A 26,351-nucleotide genomic window follows, 5' to 3' on the forward strand; every position below is an offset into this window, starting at 1 on the left:
TGAGTGAAAAGTTCTCGACGGGACGCAAAACAAACAATCAATCAATCAAACATGTGTACATCCTGTGCTTTGATTTGCATGTGTTATCTGCAAAGGAAAGTTCTATTTAAAACGTCTTTCAATAAACATTTTAAGGTGGTAACAGAATGAACTTAAAATCAGAGACATATAGGAAAGAGATTAGCAACTTCCCCAAGTCTCGTAATTTCTCGCGGTCCCCGGTTCTTCGTTGATGTAAATCACGTATACCATCTTAAAAATAATCAAAAATATCAAGTTCAGACCTTCCAAATCCTTTCAAGAATAAAAACATTCAAGATATAATATTTTCAGAAGATACAGAGTAAAATGAAAGTGATTTTTCAAAACACGACACATGACCGAAACTTGGCCAAATCGGCGAGATTTCAAGAAATGTTTACGATTCGCCATTTTTGCTACTAGAATATTTGTTAACCATCAAATCATTTTAAAGTGCGATCACAATTTATGATAGGAATGAAATAAACTTGAATCAACATCAAATTATCAAACCAATGAATAGAAATTTAGATTTTATACGATGGTCCCACTTATATATAGCGGTATACACGCCGCCATTTGCTAATTTCTGTTTTATGTGTCTGATCTTGTACAGCTTTATTAATAAATTTGAGGTGCTTTTTCGAGCTTGCTAAAAAAAAAAAAAAAAAAAAGCCTCGTGTTATCGCCCGAGAGCGAGTGTTCATCTTTTTGCGCAGTGTTCCCTATACCAAAAGGAATTGGTCAAAATTAAACCATTCTGCAGAAGTCCTTGCAGCGATACTCAATGACTATTAAAGGCAATGTAAGAAAAATTCCCTTTGTTCATAGAATGGGTAAATCTTGCCTCAGCTTAATCGTTATGCTTTTACCAGGGTAACCTATAAAGGTTTCATACGTCTCAGCGCTAAGCAAAAGTCTGAATTTCTGGAGCTTCGCTTACACCTGGTGACGTTTTTAAAAAAACTCTCAAGGGGACGTAAAACAACAAAGATTCGAGAATTTTTCTTGACACACGGAACCTCCGACAAGGTCATATCTGAAAGATCCGTGACTTTTATCTTCAATGTCGGGCGCTTGGCGAAGGAACAGTCACTAACTACATGTATGTTACTACTCTTGGGTCATAGGCGCCTGGTCAAGGATATTACACTATAACCTATATGTAAACAATGGAGGAAATTCGAACCACGAATAAATATTTCTCTCTGATGTATGGTGTCTCTTTATACATTTTTTCATGTTCCAGGAAGCTTAAATACACGTGTCATTATCACAGAACACTCATTTATCCACGTTTTAAAAAATGTCTTATCCCACTGATTCATAATATTATGAATCAGTATTAAACTCGAGAAATTCTCGTTGTATATTTCACACATAGGACAGTTATACCAGAAAACGCTGTGCTAATTTGCCGTCATTACGTTACAAAACGACACGTGAGAAATCCCGATGAGCATTTCTAATATTCTGATGGTGAGACGACACTCTGGCTGATCTATTTTTAAACATTCAATAAACACTACAGAGAAGCGGTAGCAGATTAATGATGTTTATATATGGTGAATTAGACAGGCAGTCTGTACCTCTCAGTGATAAGTACTCGCACATTACTCTAAAAATGGATAGAAACCATACATCCTGTCATTTTTGACAGCATGAAACCATTCCATGAAATAAATCAACTTTTCCTACTCCAAGAGGATGTTCTCTCAACTTATAAAAAAAAAATCCCTGCGAAGGAAGCATGGAAGACCAATCCAAGCTTTACAATATCACAAATTGTCCAATATATGAATTCAGTAAATGGATTTAGTTTTACATATATTTATATATTTATCTCCCTTCAGATCGTTCATTGGTACAGGGATCACCATACTAAACAAGAATGCCTTTAGGAGCTATCCAGATGTTCGCTTTCTGTAAGTACTCAGATGTGGATGTTTTAAAAATCAAGTCATCATCGTCATCATAAATGGATGATGTCATTTTGAATGACTATCATCACCATCATTGTCATCATTACGTAGCGGGAGGTCAGAATCTGACCTAATTTTCAAATTTGGATATATTCAAGCACAACTCATCTAACATCGGTTCGGCCTTGAGTTTTCAAATCATATCGTTATTGTATTGTTCCGGATTCTTGCACGTAATTTTTGTATTCCTAAACATTGATTCATTTAAATCTAATTTAGTGGTAAGTTTAATTCAACGTACGACATATCTTAACAGGCTCACGGCGGGTGTGACCGGTCGGCAGGGGATGCTTACTCCTCCTCGACAACTGATCCCACCTCTGGTGTGTCCAGGGGTCCGTGTTCACTCGGTCCTTCATTTATATTTTTATTAGTAAGACTTTTTCGTTTGAAGGGACGGATAGTCCCTAGGACTTCTCGAATTGTTCGTGTCGTTATTCAAAACTAACATTAAAACATCAACTGGAAGCTAGATAGTCTTACAGCCGTACACATAGTAAACGTGAAATTCCAGAACTTAAAATTACTAGGAAATGAAAGAAAGAACAATCTTGACAATTGCTCATTTTCGCCAAAGGTTGTAGTAAAGCGTGGTTAATGGTAACGACACAATGGTTTAAACGTTATTCATTTTATGACAATTAACAAACAGAGCTATTATGATCCGATGTTTAGGTTAATGACTTATATTTAAGGGAGTTCAACAGCAATCGGAACTCCTTAAATGTCTCGCGCACTCGACATAGATCTCGGATGTATACGATGGCATCCATGAGCGAATTTGATGCATTGCTGTGACGTCACAATTGACAATGCATCAAATTCGCTCATGGATGCCATCGTATTACATCCGAGATCTATGTCGAGTGCGCGAGACGTTCGAGGAGTTCCGATTGAGTTCAACAGGGCTATTATGCAAAATCTTAGGAAGAGGTTTAGATTAAGGGGGTTCAACAGGTTTGTTATCTGGGATCTTAATTGGGAGGGTTCAGCAAGGTTGTTACCGGGATTTTGCTGGAAGGTTCAGAGTAATGATTTACATTTAAGGGATTTTAGTAGGGCTGCTATCTGGGATCTTGATGGGCGGTATAACATGGGCGTTTTTTTAAATACATGTATGATGGCACATGTAGTACTTATGACGGCGTATTCTGGTGTTAAAAAAATAAATTATTCGTTTCTACGATTTAGTAAATCGTTTCTACAAATTAGTAAATCGTATAAACGATTTCAAAAGTTGTTTATACGATTTAGTAAATCGCAGAAACAATCCTAAAAATCATTTCGAACCCCTTAAATGTTTTATTTTATTTTTCAACAAGGTTAAAATGGCACTAATACGCCGTTGTAAGTATATGTACATGTATATTGGAAGCGCATGCGCAACTTTCTTTATCATTTACATCCAATGTTTCTGCATGACTTTTCATGTCATGGGGAGTTTTGAATAGATAGTGGTTGTGTGATAAAACGTTCATTTACAAGGTGCGATAATTCCCTGACTGGAACTCCCCATCTTACAGGCTCTGTCAAGAGCTCTAAACAAATACATATATGAAAACCATAGGTATTTTGATAATAAAAGGATCCTTTGCAAAGCAATGCAGGGACGTGAGAGAGATAACTTTTTCTGTATACCCGTCCGTCCATCTATACCCCTCTTACAATCACGTTGAATTACAATAAGGTAACTGAGACATGTGTTTCTCTGGACAGGATTGTGAACAAAAATCAGAATAAGATTTGAAATATCATGAAAATAGTAAGGATGAAGAATATAATGAAAAAATATGTATTGTATTTTGCAGAAGTTTTACAGACCGTGACATTCCTTGTCGGTTACAAAATATCGAACCAGGGGCGTTTTCTGGAATGGATCATCTGAAAGGGATGTGAGTGGTTTTTGTTTTAAGATATAGCTAGTAAATGGAATAAATGTCTAGGTAGTTTGTACCATGGGGATAACATTGGAAGTATATGGATTATACAGAAATGACCACAGGCTTACATCGTTTGTACACTCTCCATGTATTTTGTAATAATAACAACTTACAACCTATCTATATTTCGTAATATAAAGGTTTTCATATCAAGTTGATGTGTCAGTGAATAAAATATATTGAAAAAGCACAGGTATGTTACTAATACAAAGTTGATGCAAGTGAATAATTTCTTTTATTTTATGAACTTTCGGGTGTTTTGGTTTTTACTCTTATTCTTCATGATTGGTGTGCGTTTTTTAATATCTTCATTTAATTTCAAATATCCTGAATTTGCCTGATGCTTTGGCTGTCAATTACCAACTAATTGTTTTGTTTTTCGTCGAAATAAAATGTGGCAATACAAATAAAAGATCAGTTTATTTGCTTCGGTGAAGTGCAATTTTTTGACCTGTCATGCGAATGTTGCGAGTTAAAAACCGTGAGCAATAAAATTTTGATCCAAGAAATATTTACTATAGAAATATGTACCACAGAAATATCCACTGCGCATCAAACACGACAAAGAAGGCAAATGAACATAAACAGTGCGGTTTTTATCGGTACATAAAGTAAGACTTGATATTGTTTGTTATACAAATTGTACGAAAATCAGAGAGTACATATAATCTAGCACTCTCCAAAGTCCGCTATCGTTCATATTGAGTATTGTCCAATATCTTAACGTATAAACATATAAATGTATGCTAATTTGGAAATTAATGTTAGATTATCGAGAAATCTATTGTATTCAATAATAGGACATGTGTAATCCCTTTGCTTATAATTTCCCCCCTTTTTTCAGATCATGGCTAACTGGCGCACAAACTCAGCGAATACATGTACATATGCTTTTAGGAATATATAAATGATGAAGTGCTCGGTATTGCACAAATTATGAGATTATGTCAACTCTGGTTAATGATATCATTATAATATATGCAAAAACTATGCAATTATTAGTCCTCTACCGGTTTGTAAAATCGAAGGGCACTATACCTTTCTTCCCCATCTCACCTGTCCGTCTGTCTGTCAGTTTGTCCCATATTGGTTTTCCAGACCTTTTTCCGTTATGCTTACGTGGATTCATTTGAAACTTGCGGTGTAATTTCAGAGTGACAAACTACAGACCAAGTTCGAATTTCGTAACGTTTGATGGATAAGTTTTAAACGTATAACGTTGATGCGATTGATTATCATTTTTGGTCTTAACATGAAAACTCACGTCTTTACTCATTTTCTACTATGGAAGATAACGAACAGTGACCAATCTCTTAAATCCTATAAAGACTATACAATTAAGAGCAGGGCAAACACAGACCCCTAGACACACCATCAACTCGTACTCGGTAAGACTCCTTATTAAGCACAGTGAAAAAAGCATGGGGTCAAAAAGACAAAAGAAAGTCCACAAAGTGACCAATTCATGAAACAAAGGATTACCAGAATGGAAAGTCAAATAATCATCAGGCATACCCGCATTGATCATGTCTTGACAGTCTAGAAAGTCAAATAATCATCAGGCATACCCGCATTGATCATGTCTTGGGCAGGAGGATATAGAATCACAAAAAATTAACCGATCAAAGAGTTTAGGTTATTGTCTGATCATGACCTAAGTGAACCAATGGGTTATTCTGCTTTGAAGAGTGCGTACAGAGCGTAGGATCATATGATTGTCACGTAGCCCTGTAAATTAAAAAGTAATCTAGTAAATTATCATGTAAAACTAGGAACAGTGGGATACTTTATACCTTGCGGGTCAAATGACTTCAGTCTGTGCATCCAGATTTTTCCTTTTGCTTTCTCTGGGTATCTGACCAATTTGGGTCATGATCAATAACCACTACTGTCATGTCCCTCCATCGGTAATTAATGTCATTGAAATGTGAAGCCACTGGCAAATCTTTCTAGGTTTTGACAGAGGACCGGTGGTTGTTGACCTGTTTGCGGAGGTCTGTTGTTTCCCCCTACATATTATTTCAGGCAGACATTGCAGCTGATGAGATAACTGCAGTTATTAGTTTTACAGGGGGGGGGGGGGATCCCAATATTTTGTAACTGCGACATGTAACGGGAACCCTGCATTTGGTAAAGGGTCATCCAGTCTAGTCCTTACTACCATGTCCCTCAGGTTTCTGGAGCGTCTGCCATTAGGGGTTTATTCATGCGTTTGTTGGTATACTAAAGGGGCAGATGCTTCCTCAGAATACTGTTGAGGGCGGTGTGATACGTAGTAACTAGTGGAACCCTGTCATTTTGAAGTTTTTGTATGAAAGAGGGACTCAGTCATGCCGTGACAGCTCATCAATTGCGGGTTATACCTTGCATTCATCATATCCTTTCTTTCTCAGCTTTGAGGATTTGTCCTTGCTCTTGAAAAGTAGTAGGAGTAGATAAGATGTGGCAGTTTCGGGTGGCTCAACCCTTAGACACCATGAAAATATAGGGGTTGGATGGCAGCTGGATGGCATAAGGTACAAATGAGAGTCGTTGGGCTTAGTTTGGGGATTGAACTCAATTTCCCCGTTTGTAAATGTGGCTTTGGTATCCAAGAATGTATTCTTGGGGGTGGAAATTTCCACAATGAACTTGATAGTAAAGTGGAAAGAGTTCGCAATCGGGATAAAGTCGTTGTGACTTTTCAACCCACTTCATCTCAATGTCAACTATGAAACGTGGCCAACTAAGAGGTTTAACTGATGAATAATATAGGAGGCTACGTTCTAGTCTCCCCATAAACATGTTGGCGTAAGATGGTGTCATTTTTTGTTCCCATAGGCATGCCACTGATTTGCAGGTAGTGTTCATCTTTGAACATGTAGTTATTAAACTTGAGGACATGTTTAAGAAGCTGAATGAATGATTCAGTTGAAGGACATTGAATAACTATACTATTTCAAACCTCTCTACAAGCCTCGATACCCTCATCATGTGGAATGTTAGTGTAAAGTGAAGTAACATCCATGGTCACAAGGAGGGTATGGTCTAGCAGGCCTGATGAGGGGGTTTTATTTAGGTAATCAGTCGTGTCCTTCAGGTATGACGGTAAATCCTACATGCTGATGGAGATGTAAGTCAATGAATTTTGGGATTTTCTCCGTGAGCTGTCTAATGACACGGACTATTGGACGGTCTGGCATGTCTTCTTTAAGAATTTTAGGCAGTTTGTAAAATTGTCCAGGTTTAAAGTCGTTGAGACAAAGAACTTTAAAACGTTTCACCGGAGGGTTTCTGTGATCTTGGCAGAGAACGTTTTTGGTAAGGTCAGGCCCTACCTTCGTCTGAGAGCTGTCGATGAGCTTCTGTTATGCACTTATCTTTGTCCATAACAAAAACAAAAACAACAACAACAACAACAGTAGAACCCTTTTCTGCCTCTTTAATGACAATGTTTTCCCGGTTTTTGATGTTTCCAACGCCGATCTTTCTTCTTTATTGAGGTTATCTCGGGTCAAATTTGCTCTAAAAGAATTTTGTCTATTTCTTCCTCAACCGCATCAATGTACAATTGCATTTGCCAGGAGGTGGTTCCCAAGTGCTTTGTTTACTTTCTTTTGTCTTTTTGATGTAAGTACGACTTGAGTTTTGCACTGGTGGCCATCATTGATTAACTCGTCCTCGTTTGAGAATATGGACGAATAGGACTTGTCCTAATTCACCCCTTGAACATCTTATTGATTTACGAGCCCAAACAATATACATGTACATGTAATTTTCAGTGTATATACGTTTGTGGGTTTTTTGGTAGCATTTTTTGTACATATTTTTTTATGAAAAACTTTTCCGTTTGTCCTGAGGAAGGGACGGGTTGTCCCAAAATTGACAATTGGCATGTCATTGGTCACTTTAGTGTTTTATCTGGCCTTGCATCCATTTTATGGATCCAACAATTTTAGGTAGCTGGAGCCTGGAGGGCATATCAATCAAATCATAAACACGGGACAACATGCGAACGAGGGTGTTCTTTGAATTTATACAGCGAGGGGGCGCACTTATCAACTGATAACTTTAATAGATGTTTATTTCTTCTGGTCACTTAGGTTTGCGATGTACAAAGAATAGCATGAAAATACATGACGCAATACATTCAACTCCTATACACCCACCAAGGGAGGGGAGGCTTTATGCTTTACTAGCGCTGTAGTGGAAAATACATGATTAACACAGTTACAACGGACAAACCGTGCAATGTATTCCAAAATAATAGATGCATTTATATCTTCTTCATAACGATTACTATTCCCGACTTGGGACCGACATATTTATGTTCCATTTCGATGTAAATACAGTTGTAATATTACTTTATCTGCTTAGGCATTTTTATGCCCCCGGAATCGAAGATTCAGCGGCATTTCAATTTTCTCTTGCCTGTCTATCAATCCGTCTGTTGTTTTGCTGTCGTAAAGGACGTACTCTACATCGTTATAATGGCCGACTTCCTTTTAAAACATGGATGAAAATCTATAAATATCAGCAATATTTGCCTATTCATTTCAAATATTGTTGCCTAGCTGAAAAGCTCAACAGGTTAGCACGTCGACTGCTGAACTGTAGATCGCGGGTCCGAGTCCAGCAAGGGATTTCGATTTTTTTCAGACTGCTATGTACTAAAACTGCATATTTTGACTAAATAAAATGAATTTGAAAGTTTTTAATTTCAAATTATTGTTGTACATATCCTCCACTTTTTAGCCATATCAAATTTCTCTGGTATAGCATACTCCTTAACGTTCTTACAACTTTTGAATTGAAAACGATGAGGCGTTCATATTTAGTAGGTACAACGCCTCTGACAAGGAAAATCCAGTGGTAAATTTCCACACGTACATTTGTAACAGAAAGTGCCTACCAGTGCTGTCCCCGGGATATTTGTAACAGAAAATGGCTACCAGGGCCTGTCCCCGGGACATTTGTGTTTCACATACACACCATGTCCGAGTTTTAAATTGAGTTTTAAACACCCATGCCAAGGGTATTGTGGGATATATTTGGTTGTTTATGTGGTCAACATTGGCCAGTGTGTGCCGTCTTCCAGTGTTCTTGTCATAGTTTTAAAAGTGCCTTTTATTCATACGTCTTCTGTCTCCAGACATTAAGAATCTTTTGAATGAAGTGTTGGTAACCGCAAAACGAGCGTCTTCGTGTTAAAAAATAATAATAAAGCAAATTTAGTGGCAAACATATTTTATTATTTCATAAAGTAGTATTTTCAATGAGTATATATGGAAAATATTACATGCTAAAATCCATATCATATATCATATCAAAATGAATGTATTCGGTCCTCGGGCTGATATGGGACCACTCGGGCTGATATGACATACATGTATGATATGGATTTTAGCATGTAATATTCTCTATATATTTACCTGTTGAATATGTTTGAATGTATATTTCTTAAAGTCTCTCTCCGAGAATAGGTCAATCGTATAGTGGCGTCACAAGCTATAAACTGGTCCATGCGTTACGTATGGAGGCAATGTTCTGGGGCGCGTTTTACAAAAGAACATACGACTTACGGCCAACTTTACATACTGGAATTTTCCAGTTTATTGTAAGTTCAGTCACTCCAAATGCAAAATATCTTTTTTACAATGTTGAAAATTAAGCCTAAAAAAGTTTTATTTCATTCACTCAAAGTAATAACAGTGTAATACAACTTAAGACTTGCGACTTTGCCGTACGGTAAGTTGTTTTGTAAAACGGGCCCCAGAACTTAGACCTATGTTACAGGCTTGGGCCAGTGCTGTGTTAGGGAACGTGGATAAAATGATCTTTTGAAGATCCCATAGTTACCAGACCTTTGTTTCGGATTTAAAGGGGCTTAAAGAACCAAAGTATGGGATCCTAACAAAAAGTGAACTTCCTTAAAATGAATTTATATACAAGTATATATTCTTTATAATTTAATGTTTTTGATTAGTGTATATTATTTTAAATTACAAAAGCAAACCTAAAGTATTCTTCCCCATCATTAATGTCAGATCAATATTACAATTCCTAATAAAGTATCAGTAGCGCCAAACAAACTTAGCGCCCAACTTTGAATATAGAACACACACAGAATTTACCTACCCATGTATCGTAAATGAAAAGGGGTACCCTTACTCTCACCAAGATCGATTTCGGTGATAGATGAAAAATTAACACAACTAATTAAAATTAGACGATTCGTGCTGTGTATCAATGTGGATGAAAATGTTTATGTCAATAGCTTATGTGAGTTCTGATTATCTTGTGAACTTTTAATTTCTTCGCTAAGTACATGTACCTGTAAATACATGTACTTCGTTTCGCTGCTCAAGAGTTACGGATCGGAAGCAAAATCGCTAGTCAAGAACTCTAATCTTTAGATTAAAATACTTTTGGATAGCGAAGATTAGCCATCTTAAGCTTGTTTTGTATAAAAACTATGTTATGGAATACCAGACTGTAAGAATTATAACATTGTACACATGAGATACAGTGTACAGTATTTTTCATAATGACCAAAAAAAAAAAAAATCATTATTTAGGTTTCAAATGGGACTATGAACGAAATACTTGAATCGTAACACAAAAAAATCTGTTGAAAAAATAAGATATTTTATGGCATAAATACTACATTTTATGTAAAGTATATTTTCTTTAAAATTTGCGAGATTCCAAGAGCGTCTGAGGAATTTTTTCTCTCTTAGTGTCCCTATAAACTGCCCCCAGATCCTCAGTTTTCCACACACATACATAATTTCTGTACCTCCGGTGATCTTCGAGAGGAAACCGTTCCTCAAAATGAACGATATCGAAGATATATTTAGGAATTACAGATGTATTCATATAATATATTCAGATTATATCATATAACATTATCATAAGAATCTGGTAATGTAGATTTATAAACTAAAGTTAGCACAAACCAAAAACATCACTAAATATTTTTTTTTATTTTAAACTTGCATTAATTGTTATGTCGATAGAATCATGCTATTTCAAATTATGTGTAGACGATTTAGACATGAATTTATATTATCTTTAAAATACTACATTTATGTAGAACATGTCTCTGCTTCATTTCTTTTTTCATTCATCATCTGTCATGATAAGTTAATAAAACCTTACAAATTTATCATTCAAGAGTATGCGTCTATGAATCATTATGGATTTTCATGGAAGTTTGTAGAGTTAAGCTACGGTACATATTTCATCAAAGGACATGAACTTGATATTCGGTTCACGTAAAATCAAATCTGGAAGAATGCTTCAAGTTGTAATTCCTCGACTTCAAACAAATATTCGATGGTGTAGTTGTTTCAGTCATAAAATACGAAACATCCTCTCTCAGAATCAGTATTCAATATGGAATTTCATTGTCAGTGACATTGTATTAATCGTGACATTAGTTACACACTTCTCGTGTAAAGCTGTCAATAGCGAACATTTTCTGCTGCTCCAGAGTAGTCTTAATTGAATTTCGACACAATCAAATCAAACATTGCTACATTAACCCCTAGGCGCCTTATAACTGAATTAAGAGTCTTTTGAAGTCACATCAAAAAAATTATTATCATGTTCTATGCAACCTACTTTGGGCGAAAAATCTTTTGAATTTTGACTCAAAAGCCAAAACAAATAAACAATTCGATATGAAATGACAGAACTCGTACCGATAACAGTGGTCCGCCAAAGACAAATTCCAAGGCCAAATTCAAGGGGTCCCGATCAACAGTCTTGTGTTTGGTGCTTCCGTACGGTGGTTGTGTACAATTGTAGTATCTATATAGTAATCTAGATAAAGGGCACTATAAAGCCCCTCTTGAAAATGTACAGATTTAAGACATCACAAGGGGTTAATGATGAAAATCTTATAAAAATGTAATGAGGTGGATTCTTCAGTGGTGTGACAAGTATGACGTTTTTGAATTTGGCTTAATTTGGCGATGAATTTCAAATTGTTTTCGTCATATCTGAGTCTTTATTCTTATTTTCATTCATAGTAGAAATCAATGAAATCACAAAATTTAAGACCAACAAATTAACGACACTCCTTTTGAATTCATGTTAGATGTTGTAAGTGTTTAGGAGGTTCTGCTAATCTGTAGCTGGGTTGTAAGGAAAGCTTGGGCTAAAATTCGCGTATCTCTTCCTTTTGAGATATCAGTGGAATTGAATAGTCTGGAGATACCCCAATGACATTGAAATTCACAACTTCCTACCTTTTCCATCTTTTTGATAAATCAGTGACATTGAAATTCACAACTTCCTACCTTTTGATAAATCAGTGACATTGAAATTCACAACTTCCTACCTTTTCTACCTTTTGATAAATCAGTGACATTGAAATTCACAACTTCCTACCTTTTCTACCTTTTGATAAATCAGTGATATTGAAATTCACCCTTCCTATCTTTTTAGAAATGAGTGGCATTAAAGTCCACACCTTCCTTCCTTCTGAGATACCAATGACATTGAAATCAATACCTTTCGTGTTTTTTAAAGTTTAATTTTGTTTAATTGAAATTTGCATCTTCCTCCCTTTTGAGATATCAGTAGCATTAAAAATCAGTGGTACTGGTCATTCATGAAATTACGTTTCATAACAACAAATACGATTCTCAAAAATATGCTTGATTACAATATACAAGTATATAATCTTTTAATACTGTTTTATATTCATGTTTAGAGACAAGTTTGATTTGAAACTTCAACAACCATGTTGACATCAATGTCATATGATATTCCATATCTTTCTTGCGGTGAAATTCAGCTTTCTTTAATTGACAAACCCTGTCAGAAAGTGTGATTAGCAGTCCCAGTCATCTTTTTTAATGATCTTGTCAATCATGTTGAATTTTGCGTGTTTTTTTTTTTAAATTGTGGTTACAAAAACCTTCAAGAACAGACGCGTCTTCTGTATTGTAGATATCAAATGGTGGGGAGAACCCATAGTTAAAGACCAAAGAGTCTTAATATGAGAGTTTTATGTTTAAATTGTAAGACTTCAACTTCGAGAGACCGTCTTATTAAGAAAGAAGTCCAGTGGAGTTGAAAGGAGGAAAGAGAAGGAAACATTTTAATCAATATCTAAGAGTAAAGTACACAGGATATGCGAAAACGGCAGTCGTTTCTTTGTTACTGTACCATGTACCTATTCATACACGAATTATCATAAAATACGATATGATTTCATTTCTGTTATCTTTAACATTGTTAATGGGAATGTACCCTTGAGCGCTCGTTGTTGAATAAATCTCCTTCTTCGAAGATAAGAGAAATACAATGAAAGAATGTCATGTTATACGACAATGCAAAGTACATGTAGTATATTTCACAATGTTTACATTTCCAATGTTTTTGCCTTCGATATCTTTACTAATTTAAAGGATAGTTATTTTCTCATGAATGTGAACGATGTGCGTATGAATCTTGATAAATATAGTATGATTATTTTAACGGATGGGAATTCTCCGACAGAAATGAAAATGGAAGGTAAATATAAGATTGAAAACACATGAGAGTATGAACAGCAGCGCTTCACGACGACATACTCTTATTAGTATGTAGATGTAAAGCATCGCAGCTCATACCCTCGTGTATATTTCAAAACTGAAATTTATTTCTTGAATAACTCAATTTAAACAGTAACTGTGAGAATGTATAGTAAATGCGAATGTATTCGAAATTGAACAAGAGACTCACAGGCCTTATCGGTCACCCGAATATTAAATCTTCTACCCAGGGGATGATGAAATTTACAATTTTGGAAGAGGCCTTCCTGTTGTGCTATGCATTTAGTTTTTCTTACACATTTGCGGTTGTAGAGAAGGTCTTTGAAAATTGATCAATTTTGTCGATTTTTGGCAGTTTTTGCACTGCCCGGGGTTGGAGGAGTCCTGAAATTTACAATTTAGATTTATGTCCTCCTTGTCCAAAATTCTTGTATAGTAAAGCTTACATTACCAGATTCTTTATTATGCTAAGTCTTAACAGGTTGTAATATATATGCCAAAAACAAGGTTTAATTTCTTCCATTTTATGGAAATAACTTTCTAAGTATGCATTTCTTCAAATTGTAGAGTTGGGGAAGGGGGGGGGGGTATAAGTGTATTTGACATTTATTTCTGTCTAATTAAGCAATTAATACCGAGGATTTCAATAGTGATCTGTTTTTAAAACAACAGGCACCTAGAATTAAAGCACAATGAAATCATGTGATACAATCAGGCACATTAGCATCGTTTATAAGGGGGGGGGGGAGAAGTTGACTTTATAATATTGCTTAAAAATGCTTGACAAATTTAAAAAAGATCCAAAGCTCGAGAAGGAAGGTGGGAAGGGCCGATCTTTCAGTTCCATTCATCGGTTAAATTTTACATTTCCACTACCATTCATGACAATGCTGTTTTTTTTAAGAGGGGGGGGGGCAGCCTATCCGACTATAGATTTATCTTTGCACATATAAATAACCAAGTTTGTATGTAGTGTTAAGAGGGGGCAGACCCATTGTTACTAGGAGTCTGATGATTGTTTTTGTGCTCATTTGAGTAACTGAAGTGCAAGAAGAGGTGTAAGTTGATGTACACAAAATCTAACTTTCAATAGATGGACTCACACGGGAAGAAGGAAAAAATATTTTAACAAAAATATTACGCTAAAGATATCAATTCGGGATATTTAACATGCTTTATTTATTGGCACCTAATGTACATTACATTTAGCAACAAGTAGTTTTGTTAAGTGTGAAACGATAAATTGATAATGCACATGTATGCGTTGGTTGTACATGTGTTTTTAGGCATATCTTATTGCATGTTTTGTGTGTGTGTTTTTTTGTGTCGAAAATATTGATAAAAATTAACAATGAAGAATCGCTGATATACTAAGGACATCATGACTCTGATCTAAAGAAATCGAGGACTAGTTAATATTTACATACTTTATTACATCATGGCCATACATTGCTTGCGGTAAAACCACACAAAAGGACACATATAAATGGAATTAGTGCCTAAAATATTTTGTTCAATTACACTGTTTTTAAGTCATTGCACTTAATCCTTAGAAAAATTCTTTAACTGGCAATTGATTGCATTCAAAAATTGTAAATCTTCTATTTATTCCCTATATGACACCGTCAACTGAGGACCGCAATATGCTGCGCGCCCTCTATAATCAGGGGGAAATAACTCGCATAGCATTATTAAAAATGTAGGTCATTGTTAATGCACGACGGACGACGACTGACGCTGACCAATTGTAATACATCACCTGAGTTTACTCAGGTAACCTTAAAAAGCATGTCTTTAGTTATCATCATGATATCTCGATTTATCTGATTGAACTGTTTAAAAACATGGAAATTTAGAATGAAACTTAGGGTCGAAATACACATTGTAACTGTACTGACAGGTTGTCCAGCGGCCCTAAAATTCCCAAAAATCCTAATTTTTATATTAGTTTTGCTAAAATTCTTAAGGTGGGTCCTTAGTCCTGGATTTTTGGGGTTTGGGTAGCATTTTTTGTTTGGAATCAATGAATTAACATTCAGAGTAATGAAAAAAGGCAAAACAGTTAAAGATTTCCATATCAATTTTCATTGCATACACCACTAAAGTAATGTACCCCGATGTAGATTTTTATGAAATTCATTGGAAACAGTTATTTGTTGTTATTTTAATATAAAAACAACAAAATATTTTTTTAATTGCATTTATTTATCGAGAAACATGTCAATAACTAAATCACATGTCATTTTCAATATGTTCATCAAGTTTTAGAATAATATGTGCAAAATTATTGAATTAGCGTTATTCTGCAAAATGTTAAAAAACAAACAAATGTGGACGCATTTTCTTTATAGCATGGTTTACATATCATTTTTTCTGTTTATATTGGTAAAGTTACATCTGTTATAGTTATTTATGGGGAAATATCCATACCTTTCCTTAATAATTTCAAATCTATAGCTTCCAGATTATGTATACCCCCATAAAAAAAACTGAAGTCTGGCACCATACAGCTGAGCTATTTAAAATCACTCGGGATTAAAATTTTATATAATTTCATGAAAAGACACAGATAATGATTCCTTATCACCTTGGTAAAATGTTTGTCAAAAATAAAGGAAATCTATTGCATTATAGACTTGATAAATAATTAATGAAAACAGAGTTATTGTCCTTAGATTCAATATTTTGAAACATATCATTGACTATTCAAATATAACTAAGACTTTTGAAATATTTTATGACTAACAAGATTTTTTTACAACGACTATTGAAAAAGATTCCAACAAAATTTATGTTCCCGTCATTAAATCATTGTCTTTGCAAAATCCTATATTCGAGAGGAATTCCTAAAAAAAAAAAAAGGGCCTAATTTTTAATGTCAATTCCTAATTTTTTATATTGCTTCTCTCGCGATTTTGAAAATGCATTCATACGAAATGTGTCTTAACGTAGTTTGCAGATCTTATTCAGATTACGCAGTGAAAGGCAGTTGACCAGTCGATTCAATCAAACCAAGGGCTCCACAAAGCGGACCATTCCCTCGCAACATATACATTTTTTACTACTTACATGTATGACCTTGACTTTTTTTCAAGAGGATTCATATTTTTATTTATTTTTCTTATTTTCCACAATCCGGAAGACAAGCCCCTGTGATATCTTTGTAGTATTACGTTGTGATGACACTGAAATTTGAATATCACTGGTACTAGCACTATTTATATAGTGTCCACAACCTTATTTGGACACACACGGGTACATGTCTCCCTTTTCCGACCCCTCCCTTGCTTATGCTATGGCCGCTTTTAAAAAGACATAGGTAGTAATTGCTTCTGCCAAACGCTCGGTATTTAGAAGTGAGAGTCATGGGTCTCTCGGATAGGACCTTAAAAACGGAGGTCCCGTGTCGCGGCAGACGTTGGCACGATAAAGAACCCAATGCTGCGGCCCTGGGTGCTAAACATGGGTCTAAATATTTGGTACTTCACTTACAGCAGCTGACGTCTCAAAGTGAATTAAAGATTCTGTACGGAACATAAACAGACAACCAACCGACCAATCTTTTCTGACCTCCAAGTGACGGGCTAGCTTTTCCTTCTGACCTCCAAGTGACGGGCTAGCTTTTCCAAGAACCTTCTTTATAAAGTATTGCATTAAAACATGACAATTTGCCTTGCGACTTTGTTGTAGGGAAATATCACTGGTTTATCTGTTATACATCAAAACTGATGACAGCTGAGTATGTGAAATCGACATTTTGCTGCTCAACAGCATTACTTATTAAAGAGGCCAATCTACTGAAATCACTGAAGATCGTTGTAGTTACACAGTTACATCATCTAAATCTTTGTCGAAGGGGTATAGAGAAAAAACCAACTAAAGAGAAGCATATTTCCCTCGCTATCGATCTGGAAATTTCATGGTCTCAGTTTGTAAAATTCTCTAATTCCCCTTGACAATAATATCATATTTGTTGAAATTAATAATTCAGTTTTAATATCGCACTCAATAACGTGCTTCGGTGATTGGCTAAATTATTTTAGATTTGTCCAAAAATGACTCTGTTTGGCACTTACCCAGCTCACACGCTCCTCTGAGTCTTAATTAAAATCTATCCGGAATTGTGAACTCTGATCATGCTATTGACATTCTATGTCAGAGGAGAATATGACTTGCATATAATGTGCTTAAGGTAGAGTTATCATGTCATTGTGTCCCGATTTTAATGGAGTACTGACCAAGTCGTTGATGCAGCTTTTAGGTACACGTATGTACACCGTGGTAACAGAATTTCCTTGTATCAGGAAGAATAAATTGTATGGACAAGGTGATAACAAGGGTTAATGGTACTTAATTTATATCATACTTAATAAAAGACAGGAAGTATAACCTTTCCATCAGAAATCTCTATTTGCTATCACCATGTCTGGTCATCGTTGGAAGATACATATGTGTGATTAACGACTGAATTATATCGATATTGGATTAACATTTATAATACTAGTGTAGGGGCATACCTCCTGAAAGGAAACGTTAATAAGAAATTAATTACTTTTAATGGCGGTTAGGCTCCCGAGGTTAAGGTTGATCGATCCTCATGTGATGTCATAGGTTTTTGCAAAATCTTCATTAAATTAAATTTTGCGCATGTTAGAAATATATCTTTCAGAGGAATTTCATTTACTGAATAAAATTTAAAAAAAGGTCAACTTTTGATACTGAAAAACTTTTTATTTTCCATAGATAATCAATTATTTATAATTTTAAAAATGTTGTCAAGGGCAATAACTATGCTGGAATTTCCTCTACTGCATGTCTATGACACCATGATTTCCCCAATATCCACAATTAATTTTCAGTCATATGAGGATCGATCCACCTTAAACGGTGTATTCAGTAATAGTTAGTAACTTTACACACGCGCGCGCGCGCGCACTTGCTCTATTCACAAGCAGGCATCAGACAGGTCGGAAACATTTCTTGCTTCACGTCACCATTTCTGTTGAACCATTAAAAAATCTCATGCATTAAAAACACAACCAACATTACAAATTGATTCGAGTGGACCTTTCGGAAAAAATATCTTCATTCGCAGAGGTATAATTGATAATTTGTGTTATCACCATGACTTTATCAACTATAATGTTCGCGAGTCATGATTTTTACGTTATTCTTAAAAATATTAATTTTGGTCAGGTATATGACGTACAACACGTGATTAAAGTTTAGGAGAGTGTTTCGGATTTCCAAGAGAGATCAGGGGTGGGTTGCTGGACTTCGTCAGAGGTATTCAGTTAGAATTACATAGCAAGATAGACCTCATGACTGGTAAGGCGTGATTAGATTTTGTAAAGGAGATTGTAATCCAAGACTTTTCCGTGTGTACCATGTACATTGATCAGTCACGCTTGATTTTTCACAATAGGTGGAAATTTTGTCGTGACTACAATGTTTAATATTATTTCTTTACAATTTTCCAAACTGTTCTCGACATACAGACTTGGATACTTGTACTAGTATATCCCTCGATTGATTATTCAAGAAATTGACTTTTCACGCGGAAACTTATAGCGTATCTACTATATAAATAGTGTATTCGGATCGTCCGATTTTCCCTGACTGGTAATGGAAGGACACGGCTTTTCGTGAGTAGAGGCCCGGCGTCAACCAAACGCTTAGATTTGACAGATAAAGCGTCCTTGGGGATCTCGGAGAGAGAGTGTAATAAACAAACGATTTACTTTTTTCTATTTGATTATCATGAATTGCTCACCAATCCTAAATAAAGTCATGCATTATCAGCAATCCGCGATCCATCACAACAGCTCATATTGGATTCTCCACACAAAGCATATTTGATGTTCGTGAAAGATCGGTTCTATTTCTAACTATTAGTATGTTTGCAAGTCTTTCATAAAATTTGAGAAACGTTCTAGTCAGTAATAATCTGGCACAGATCAAATTTAATTGTATTATGTCCAAGCTATGGTATTTCTATAATGAATATGTTAAGAATGCGTGAAATCCAGAATCATCGCTGTAAGCTCTTTCCCGGGATAACACAGTGCTTTTACTTCTCTCATTGTTATCCACCAACGACTAAAGGTAAAATAGATTATATAAAATAATAATACTAAAACCAACCAGTAAACATAATTAATATCTTTAATAAGATTTCATCAAACATTTACTATAGAATTGAAAACTCCAGATTTAGATTCGTAAAGCCACTCCACCATTTTTTCTGTTTCATTGCACAAATAAACCAAACACTTCCAGACACTATTTGTCCATCGATCTGATCTTTGGGAGATATATTATAATGACAGTTTCATGCATTCAATCCAAATTCATCCCACTGGTGATCGATCTCTCTGAAGAGTGGCGGAAGATGGCTCGATCCAGGGAGAATAAAACAGCCCTGCTAATGGAACGGGGATGTTAAAATAATGATTACATAAGTAAATCTGTTCAAAATGTATATGCCAAATTTACTAACTTTCTATCAAATTTATTTCGAAGAAACATACTTTACACGTGATTAAGAATTTAAAAAAGTAATTTTTTTTTTCTATTTGATTGAGAAATATATGATATACTAGTAAAGAACATGTAAACACTGAGGAAAATGATAAAAGATGAATACATATATCTGTATTTTATCCCCTCCCCATTTTAAGAACAAAAGTTTATGTACGTATTTGCTCGATATTTTTATATAATCCTGTGTAATTTGAAAGCAAAAACTAACAACAAATAAGTGTAAGACAATAACAATTTGATTAGTTCATTAGAAGTATACATGTCGCTACAAACTTCTGTATTAAAGTTTGGTTTTTTTCTTTGTCATGTCATATTGATGCTCTCTATTTGGATTTTCCCGTCCGCTTCTCTTATGTTTATTTCTCCATGCTTTATGCCCTAAAGGGCCCAGAATTGGTTTTATAAATCTTATCTTGTACGCATCTATATATTTGAACTATTGTATTTGCTAATGCTATTTCAGAACAATCGGTGGATGTGAAAAACTGCGGAAGATTGGTCGAGGTGTTTTTACCCAATTTCAATCTTTGAAAACAATGTAAGTTTCATTCACAGCGGAGAAATATTAAAAACGGATGGATGAAATGAGAAATATCAAAAACGGATGGATGAAATTCATTATTGATAGAATTTGAGTTATAATCATGCATTTCTAAATGTGAGTGACAGAAAAATTGCAGTAATGTGAGCATCCATACATCCCCTCCCCCCCGAACATTAGAAGATTAAAAACAACAGCTTCCGTAATAACGCACATGTCTGAATGCTGAGACAATGATGTGTCACTCTCATATTTTGAAACCATTCATTTAAATCCACAGACACTTGATGTATGGCACCACACTTCCTTTGACACCCACCTTTTTTTTTTTTTAGCTCACCTGGGCTGAAAGCTCAAGTGAGCTTTTCTGATCGCCTGTTGTCCGTCGTTTGTCTGTCGGTAAACTTTTCACATTATCGACTTCTTCTCCAGAACCACTGAGGCAATTTCAACCAAACTTGGCAAAACACATCCTTTGGTAAAGGGCTTTCAAGTTTATCAAAAGAAAGGTCATGCCCCCTTCAAAGGGAGACGATCACAAAAGTAGGGTGGTGTCATTTAAAAATCTTCTTCTCAAGAACCACTGGGCTAGGAAAGTACAAAACATGAAAGCTTCCTGAAATATAGCGCAGATTCAAGTTTGTTGAAATCATGGCCCCTGGGAGTAGGTCAGGGCCACAATAGGGGATCAAAGGTGAAATCTTTAAATATGGGCCAAGGTGATATTTATATGATATCTATTATCTATTTCACAATCCCCAACGTTATTTTGTGCTTCTATTGCATTCGTAAGTTACACAAGTTTATTAGATTAAAATATATACTCAGTTCAGTAAACCTAAAATTAATAAAAGCGCAAAATGGTTAAGGTAGATAGAAACAATACTTCTCCAGAATGAAGGATCGAAATATTTTAAATTTACAATATTTTGAAAATTTGTCATGGACTTCAGAATGATCTCAGTGCACGTGCTTTGTCCACCGTTCCTTAGCTCACATGAGTCATAAGTGGACTTTTTCTGATCATTTGTCCCTCGTTAGCCTTGTCGTTATCAAAACCTTTTCGACTATTTCTCCAGAACGATTGTCGGACTATTATCAGCCACACAGAAAGTATCCTCAGGTAAGGGGGATTCAAGTTTGTTTAAATTGAGGCATTTTTTATTTAAGAGGAGACGGTGGAGAAATAGAATGGCGTTTTTAAAAAAAATCTTGTCAGGAACCTCGGAACACGGAAGCCAAATTTTACACGAAGACTTTAGTGTAGATTCTCCAAGTCTGATCCCCAGACACAATAAAGTTTCAAAGTTTTACATAAAAAAATATACGAAAATCTTTAGAACCTAAAGGGAAGTCTGTGTCAAATTAATATGCAATATCAATATGCAAGCCTCCTTATACAATGTTTATTCAAAATTGTTGAAAGCATGACCCCGGGGTCATGGCAATACTACAATTTTACATAGAAATAGCAAGAACCACGCACGCATTCTCATGTTGTATAAAAACCGTGACCCCCCTTATCTTTATATGAGCAAGGTGGCTTAGATTGGCACATGACCTATTATTATGATTCGTTTCTCTTCTTTTTCCACCAGAGACATGTTCAGGAACGGTATCGCCTCGATTCCCGATTTCAGCGCATTCTCAACACGTCATGGTTCAGGGTGGATGGACCGCATGTAAGAACTTCAATAAGTATTCCCAGTCAATGTACGTGCGTGTACATGTACTTTCTGATACAGAATATAAAGGGAAAACTGTTTCCGACTTCAGCGGAAGTGGAGGATATCGATTTGTGTCAATTCATCAGTCTGTGTGTCTATCTCTAACACATTGGTTTCCGGATGACTTTTCAAATACTACTTCAAAGCTTTAAAATGGTATCTATGATTGAAGATGCCCTTGTTGTTAGGTCAAAAGGTCAAGGTCACCAGATCGATTATAAGAAACGGGATTAAATGCAAGAATGTTATGGACACCAAATACAAGGTCACGGTCAGTAACCGAGTACATCATATGTTGTATTTACACCAGAAAAAATATCTTTTTGATTTTTCGACCTTAATATTCTAGCTACATACATTGCATATTGATGCCAAGGTCAAAGAGTATATTGATATAGAGATGCTATTTGAGTATGTGCCATTTGAGTGAAGCTATGTTGTACAGATACCAAGTTTGGCTTTACCCGTTTACATTAAATTTAGGTTATTAATTTGCTCTTATGATGTGAAATTTTCAGAGTGATAAGGGAAAACAACCACATCACAGAAATTCGCCAGAACAGTTTTTCCGGAGTGAAGACGCTGGAACTGTAAGTTAAACACCAGAACCAACAAATTTTTCGGTCTCGTAGTTCAACTTCGTTTGTTGATAGTAAGCATGCGATATTGACGTAGTAAACTGGAAACTCTATACATATTGTATTGTCTTCTTGTAGGAGAATTAAAGGAAGCAAGCTCGGAAGTATTCGTAATGGCGCTTTCCAACATGCTAACATTTATAAATTGTAAGTCGTTATGTGTGTTCGTTTAGTAATATTTGCATGTGTCATTAACGAACTATGTCACCTTGCTTCCAATTAAATGTTTTACAGAGATCTTCTAGACAACATACAACTCTCAAATCTGGAAAATAATGCTTTTACTGGTATCAGGGGACTAAAACATTTGTACGTATGTTGAATGTTGACAGAAAATTTAATAATTGATGACGAAAGGAGATAAATCAGTTTTAATCACGCCTATACATTTTATTTATTTTAAAGGGATTTATCTAACACTGCAATCACGAGACTACCAACCAGTGGTCTGACAAATATCGAAACACTGGTCATTCGAGAAACAAAAACCCTTCGAACATTCCCAGCAGTTGTACGATTTAATAATCTGACACGAGCAGTGTTAACGTATCCACATCACTGTTGTGCATTCAAAAATCCCGAGAAACAATACCCAACGGAATGGGAGGACTTCCGAAGGCGTGTGGAGAAAGAGTGTGCCAGAACGACCACCAGTACCGTCCACACAGACACTTCAACAACTCCTAATCCCTTTGGAACGTTCAACAGACAAAGGAAGACGGATAAAAGATCAAAACGAGGCTTTCTCCTTGATGATTTGACCAATCAAAACATTCCGTACGTCTTGCAAAATGTGTCTGTTCACAAATGGGCACCAGGTTTCGGGGATGGCAGCATGGGTAACGGATTTGGAAATATTGTGAACACGTCAAATATCGACGAAAACACAATAGACAGACCAACACAGGGAGGGAGCTTTGTAACGTTCACAATTCCTACTAATTCTACGGGGTATCAGTCACAGGTATTATGTGGAGAAGTTGTCTTCAGGCACCGAAAAGTAGAATGCACCCCGGTGCCGGATGCTTTCAATCCTTGCGAGGACGTCATGGGTTCCGAATGGCTCAGAATATTCGTCTGGTTAGTGGTTTGGGCAACACTCATTGGCAACATTATTGTGCTTGTTGTGTTACTATCCAATCATAAGAAAATGACTGTCACGAAATTCCTAATGTGCAATTTAGCATTTGCAGACTTCTTAATGGGCGTGTATTTATTGCTTTTGGCGGCCATTGATATCCATACCTTGGGCGAATACTTCAATTTTGCAATAGCGTGGCAAAACGAAGGTGGATGTCAAGCAGCAGGATTCTTAACTGTATTTTCATCCGAGCTGTCCATCTTCACGCTTACAGTGATAACACTAGAGCGTTGGTACGCTATCAGTCATGCTATACACCTAACAAAACGGTTAAAGCTTAGACAGTCGTGTATCGTAATGGCTGCTGGATGGCTGTATGCAGTTCTTATGGCTGTCTTACCATTGGTTGGCATCAATGGTTATGGTAACGTCAGCGTCTGTTTACCCATGGACATCACCAAAACGGGTGACGTTGTGTACGTTATAGCTTTACTGGTATTGAATGGTTTGGCTTTCGTCGTTATTTGCATGTGCTACACCAATATGTATTGTCGAGTGCGTGGTAACAACTCTACTATGCAGAGTTCTGATACAAGAATTGCGAAGAGGATGGCAACACTTATTTTTACGAATTTCATTTGTTGGGCACCTATCGCCTTTTTCGGAATAACAGCAGCGGCAGGTTGGCCACTTATAGATGTGTCAAATTCAAAAATTCTTCTCGTTTTCTTCTATCCTTTAAATTCGTGTGCAAATCCATACTTGTATGTCATTATCACCAAGCAATTCCGAAAAGATACCATTTTGTTACTTGGGAAGTACGGGATCTGTACAGAAAGAGCTAATAAATGTAAAGGAACAGTGACCAATTCTAGAACACTAACGCACTCTAGAAAGAACAGCCTAGCTGTTCATTCCGTGATTCACCCAACTAATAACACTGTGGCACATACTAATGACGATAACCTAAAGGAAAATGGTGTCACTCCGGAGCAAGACAATCACGAATTGAGCGTCATTCAACACAATTCACCGCTCAAGGATAGAAATGTGAGAATGCTTTGGAAAATACAACGTTCTTTCTCTAATTCTATTTCCAGTGAAAATCAAACTGAGCGAAAATTAGACTCTACACAGTTTTACGATTTGTACAATAACGCTTCACTTTTACCAGAGGAAAATGATTCTCTTGCGAGTGCAGCGATAGGATTTCAGAATAACTCGTGTTCACAAGAATCTGATTCTGACTTTCTCCGCGAAAGTGACCACCAGAATAATCCGGAAACAAGCACATGTAGTAACTCTAATTTACATTCCCAAGAATTCTTGAATGATTCATGTGGTCCAGAACGTGTGTCATCCATCTGCGATTTCCAGGATGGGCGCTCTAGCGATGATGTATCCATAGAAACGTCGAAGTATTTAGACTGCTATAAAACTCTTGTAGCTGGAAATTCTTCCAATGCTTTGAAACTGGAGGAACACTTTCCTCGTAAATCCTCGATTGCTAGTACAGCTAGTCAGTACGAAGAAAGCAGTATACTGTGCAATGGAATGGAAAATAGGTAGTTAGCACAGAAAACTTGAACACACACCCCGAACAAATTACTTTTTGACCTAAAGATATTTCGCAGTTTCAGCATCTCGTGTATATTCTGTGGAAATGATAATTCAGAGGATACTGTATACAAATGGGAATGTTTGTGCCGTGTTGTTTTTGCTCAGGTGTAAACATATTTTTCCCGTTTCAAGTTAACCCAAATCTGTTTTTTGCTACTTCGGAACAATGAAAGCATTTAGCGTCATCCATAACTGTATTCTCCCAAATAGGATGATGACAAAAATAAACCGTGGCTAATTTCATATACTAGTATATGCACATAGGTATCTTCACAAGATCCAATCACTACGTTGCTAATGACTGAATGATTACTATATTTTCATTATATGTATATAGATATTGCGTTTCTTTTAACATAATTTATGTACTGAATATTTTGAATAAATTCAATACTGATGTGGTGGAGTCTTCCATTAAAAGTTAAAACACAGCAAGTATGTCTAAACCTTATTCAATGGATAAAAGAGACGAAACAGGTTATTTAAGTTGTTAAATGGAAAAGTTAATTTAGATAGATATTACAGATTACCAGCAGACATGTTCACGAAACTTTCCTAAGATATGTCCCAAGATTTGAATTAGGAAACGAAGTTAGGAACATCGCAGGATCAGTAGGATACGGCTCGACGGTATCTAAGAAAAGTCTGAAAGTTAAGACATCCAAATACATATACATGTACTTCTTATTTCGTTTATTATACAATCTACATACATTTACACCTAGAGAAAC

At 35.8% G+C, this 26,351-nt stretch overlaps 1 protein-coding gene across 1 annotated transcript in view; it reads left to right on the forward strand.

The window, feature by feature from the left end:
- Nucleotides 1-26,019, forward strand: part of LOC125650222 (thyrotropin receptor-like) — a 42,292-nt gene extending 16,273 nt beyond the window's left edge. The window contains exons 2-9 of the mRNA XM_048878298.2: nucleotides 1,875-1,946; nucleotides 3,812-3,895; nucleotides 20,477-20,551; nucleotides 22,153-22,236; nucleotides 22,800-22,871; nucleotides 22,998-23,066; nucleotides 23,154-23,228; nucleotides 23,325-26,019. Of these exons, the coding sequence (XP_048734255.1) occupies nucleotides 1,875-1,946; nucleotides 3,812-3,895; nucleotides 20,477-20,551; nucleotides 22,153-22,236; nucleotides 22,800-22,871; nucleotides 22,998-23,066; nucleotides 23,154-23,228; nucleotides 23,325-25,569 (2,776 nt within the window). The 3' untranslated portion in view covers nucleotides 25,570-26,019. The remainder of the gene's footprint in view (nucleotides 1-1,874; nucleotides 1,947-3,811; nucleotides 3,896-20,476; nucleotides 20,552-22,152; nucleotides 22,237-22,799; nucleotides 22,872-22,997; nucleotides 23,067-23,153; nucleotides 23,229-23,324) is intronic.
- Nucleotides 26,020-26,351: the final 332 nt, after the last annotated feature.

Source organism: Ostrea edulis, chromosome 5 (assembly GCF_947568905.1).
Source record: "Ostrea edulis chromosome 5, xbOstEdul1.1, whole genome shotgun sequence".
Lineage (NCBI taxonomy): Eukaryota > Metazoa > Mollusca > Bivalvia > Ostreida > Ostreidae > Ostrea > Ostrea edulis.